The 4390-nt window shown below is 39.1% G+C and overlaps 1 protein-coding gene across 1 annotated transcript in view; it reads left to right on the top strand.

Annotated features, from left to right (window-relative positions):
• Positions 1-4390, top strand: part of LOC107690232 (eukaryotic translation initiation factor 3 subunit D) — a 10484-nt gene that overhangs the window by 3639 nt on the left and 2455 nt on the right. The window contains exons 2-9 of the mRNA XM_016488485.1: positions 1043-1168; positions 1286-1331; positions 1459-1595; positions 1705-1790; positions 1885-1957; positions 2920-3041; positions 3136-3268; positions 3400-3547. Of these exons, the coding sequence (XP_016343971.1) occupies positions 1046-1168; positions 1286-1331; positions 1459-1595; positions 1705-1790; positions 1885-1957; positions 2920-3041; positions 3136-3268; positions 3400-3547 (868 nt within the window). The 5' untranslated portion in view covers positions 1043-1045. The remainder of the gene's footprint in view (positions 1-1042; positions 1169-1285; positions 1332-1458; positions 1596-1704; positions 1791-1884; positions 1958-2919; positions 3042-3135; positions 3269-3399; positions 3548-4390) is intronic.

Here is a 4390-nt window from a genome sequence, read left to right as displayed (position 1 = left end):
ATTTTTTTCTAAAAGTGTACATCATCTTTTGAGTCAAATTCTTACATTTAATCAGTCAATTATAATAATAATACCTTTAGGCTGTTACTAAACAAATTAAATCAGTATCAATAAAATTCATCTTTGCAGAAGTTGCATATGAAGTGGCATTTAGATGCATTTACACATGTTAATGCAGCTTAGCCCTCTAATGTCCCTAACATAGAACGCTTTAAACTGCAATTACAAATGCATAAGTAATGTTTTGATATTTAAAACATGAAATGTTGTTATACTGAAACATAAATATATAACCAGTTTACCTGATTCAATGTGATGGCTGAGCCTGTTTCTGAGATAACAACATGCCAATCCGTGGTTGGATTTCCGACACGGCTAATCTTAAATCATCTTACACTCTCAATAAGCGTGACCAGGGTTGCCAGGTTTTCACAACAAAACCCGCCTAATTGCTACTCAAACCTAGCCCAAAACTACAAAACCGCGGACTTGGCAACACCGAGCGTGACTGATACTCGAGCCAACTCTGCTCTAACTGTCGACTAGCAGTGGGAGTCAGATTGCCCCCTAGTGGATGGCTAAAGATTTGTTAACTCGTATTCATAAATTCTCAAGAGAACGTCTCTGAATTAACTGATGCTCGCGCCCCACTTGACAGGTGCTGGCGCCCCCCAGGGGTGAAAACCCCTGGTCTAACCAGACTTCATCACGTCGCGTATGCACGCCTCTGTAGGTGTGTTTTGTTTAGCTTTTGCAATATACTCGATAATGTCATGATGTCTCACGAGTTCAGTATTTGCGCTAAACCTGCGCAGATTTGGCCTGCATGAACTTCCCCAAGAAATGAATGAGTGAACATAATTTACAAAAAGTAACCCGCCAAATTGGCTAGTGATTTGACAGCGTTACCCGCCACAGCTGATTTTTACCCGCATTTGGTGGGTTGGCGGGTGTTAATTTCAAACCCTGAATATAATATATAGAAATGTTCTTAAGTGGTGCCTTATTTTATACTGCTAATTATGTACATTTTCTTTTTAAGGCAATGGCAAAGTTCCATGCACCTGTGATCCAGGACAACCCATCAGGATGGGGTCCTTGTGCTGTTCCTGAGAAGTTTAAAGACATGCCCTACCAGCCTTTCAGTAAGGGAGACCGACTGGGAAAGGTGAATTCTCTTTAATATTCCCTGGTCAATCCTATTATGTTGTATAACTGTGAAAGGTGGACGATCATAATTTTATTTTTTTCCCAAAAAGTTAATTGCAATTATTTTTGTGCACAGGTAGCAGATTGGACTGGTGCAACATACCAGGATAAGAGATACACAAGTGAGTGTTTGCACATTTATTTTTATTTGTGTTCGCCCAACAGCAGTTGCTTTTTTGGGCAGAATTACTTTTCTTTTTTTGCTAAAGTCACATATCAGTCAGAATGGTTGTTCTCTGTTCTGTTTAGATAAATACTCATCTCAGTTCGGAGGCGGCAGTCAGTATGCTTATTTCCATGAGGAGGATGAGACCAGCTTCCAGTTGGTGGATACTGCTAAGACTCAGAAGACCGCCTATCAGAGGAACCGTATGCGGTTCGCTCAGGTGGGTTTCTGAACATTTACATTCTTTCTCTCTTACTATAACCTCTCTCTTAAACTCCATGTTCTCTCATTTTTAAGTCTTTATCATATTTTGTGCTTTTCTTCTACAGAGGAATCTTCGGAGAGACAAAGATCGCAGGACCCTTACTCAGTTCAACATGCAGACCCTGCCTAAGAGCGCCAAGCAGAAGGAAAGGTGAGTTCTGCTTACCCAGTAGGGGAGAAAAAAACACTAAAATATTTAGTTGTGACCTGTCAACATGCACTCACCCTTATCTTTCTCGGAATAGGGACCGCATGCGCTTGCAGAAGAAATTCCAGAAGCAATTTGGAGTTCGCCAGAGGTGGGATCAGAAGTCGCAGGTATGAAATTCTTCCGTTTCATCTCTTTTCATCTTTTCTTTGATCTCCAGCACCACAGCATTTCTCCTCCACTTTCATTTTCTTATCTCAGTCTTAATGTTTTTGCACACTGTTACTACCAGTCGTGTTTTACCATCGTCTTCTTTCAGCATTTGACTTTTCATTCTTCCCCCCCCAATCTATATTTAATTCATACAATGAAAACTATGCTGTTTTGTTTTAACATTTGATGAATTTATTTCTGAAGTATTTAATTTTTTGATTTCCTGAAAAATTAAAATTACTATTTAATTTGCATCTTTGTTCTGTTGTATTTATTTGTCCTATTGCTCGTAATTAGTTTCTGTTGGTACAGTTGTTGTTCTTATTTTATTACTATTTATAGTTTTCAATAAGCTTAACTTTTTTTTTTTTTTTTGCTTTAGTTAGACTAGTATTAGTTTTTGCTATGATGTTTTTGTACCAATATCCAAGTCGAATAATGAAATTTATATGAAGAATTTGGTCATTTTAACTTTTTGTACTAATTGTAACTTTATTTTAAGGTGTCCTTGTTACGCATGTTACATGTACTTACTATAATAATAATAATAAATTATGCATAATTACGTGCAAGTAACCCTAATCCTAACCCTACCCATAAAGTAAGTACATGTAGTTAATTAATATTACTCAGTGCTTAAATGTATAATTACACTGTAACAAGGGCACCTTCAAATGTGTAACCACAAATATTAGATGTTGTAACAACTTAATTCAAGCAAAAATAACTATATTGTGATGGTTATCATGAAATGCTTCCCTTTGACATATAAGATTTTAGTCATATTGCCCACCCCTAGTTTTAGTATTGAGTTCCAGTATCAACTAGGTCCAAAACTCTCAGTGCTTTTCACTTTCCTACTCCTTCATTGGCTAAATATCATTCTACATTCATTCGGACTCCTCTCCCGTGACCTCAGGCCCAGCTCAAGCCCAGGGACTCCTCTGTGGAGGTGCGCAGTGACTGGGAGGTGAAGGAGGAGATGGACTTCCCCAGGCTCATGAAAATGAGATACATGGATGTGGCCGACCCGCTTGACATGTAAGCACTCTGACGTTACTCATGTCACTGACCGATAATTTTGTACGAGCGTGTTGCTCTCGAGGGAGTCCTTCACGGGGTTTATTTTTCTCAGCGAGTGCTGTGGAGCTCTTGAGCACTACGACAAGGCTTTTGATCGCATCACCACACGCAATGAAAAACAACTCAAGAGCATCAAGAGGATCTTCCACACCGTTACCACCACTGATGACCCTGTGATCCGCAAGGTACTCCAAAGCACACTCACACATGATCACTTCAATTGTTATTACTGCTTGTGCCTGACAAGCTTACATGTCTTTTTTTCTATTATAAGTGGCAATGCTAATGTATTTTGTTCTGAAAATTACATCCACAGCTGGCAAAAACCCAGGGCAATGTGTTTGCCACTGATGCCATCCTGGCAACTCTGATGTGCTGCACACGCTCAGTGAACTCCTGGGATATCATCGTTCAGCGTGTGGGCAACAAGCTCTTTTTTGACAAGAGAGACAACTCTGATTTTGGTAAGCATTTGCTTCAGATGAGTGTGCCTCATTTCGATGGATGTCAAAGGCTGTAGAGTCTTTATGCTGGCCTTATTCTGATTTAACTCAAGAGCGCTTGCATTTTCGCTTGCCTTGATATGAAGGGCTCAGAAAGGATTGCCCAGGGTCAGTGTGAAGGGGGTTGCACAGCAGACGAGAAGCAGTGTCGCATCATGCCACATCTTTAAAATTGAAACGCATTGTTTTCTATGAGTGTATGAACACTGGCTGTTCAAAATCCTGCCATGCCACCCACGTACTATTTTTCTATAGTATATTTATCCCAAATTGTTGTTAATGTACATAATGAATTCACCCTAGTCTGGAAGGTGGTGTATTGTGAATCTTTCAGCAAAACATTTGTGTATCTGTGGCTTGAATATAGTCTATGTTGTTCATGTAGAGAGCTATAATAATATAGATTGTACTTTCTCTTTCCGTTTGTTCTGTTTTTTCAAACACTGAACTTCAAACTCACTGACACCACTTCGTTCATTCCTGAAATGGATTTCTGCCTGTTTGGAGAATAAATTAACTGTTTTGGACTGCATTTATTTACATTAATTTACTGTTCATTACTAGTTTTTGAGCACTCTTATTTGCAGTTTTTTTTTTTTTTTAAATCTTGGCACTATCAATTTTATAGATACTGAAAGTAAGAAATTTTATGAATCAATAAATGTCATCTTCATGTTTCATCTTCATGGGGGCAGCCTAATGGATAGAGAGTCGGACTTGTAATCTGAAGGTCGTGGGTTCAAGTCTCAGGTCCGGCATTGATTGTAGGTGGGGGGAGTGAATAACCAGCGCTCTCTTCCACCT

The sequence above is a fragment of the Sinocyclocheilus anshuiensis genome, unplaced genomic scaffold, assembly GCF_001515605.1.
Source record: "Sinocyclocheilus anshuiensis isolate Anshui unplaced genomic scaffold, SAMN03320099.WGS_v1.1 scaffold461, whole genome shotgun sequence".
Taxonomy (NCBI): Eukaryota; Metazoa; Chordata; class Actinopteri; order Cypriniformes; family Cyprinidae; genus Sinocyclocheilus; species Sinocyclocheilus anshuiensis.
Note: the sequence above shows the minus strand (reverse complement) of the source record. Positions and strands in the feature narration are given on the sequence as shown.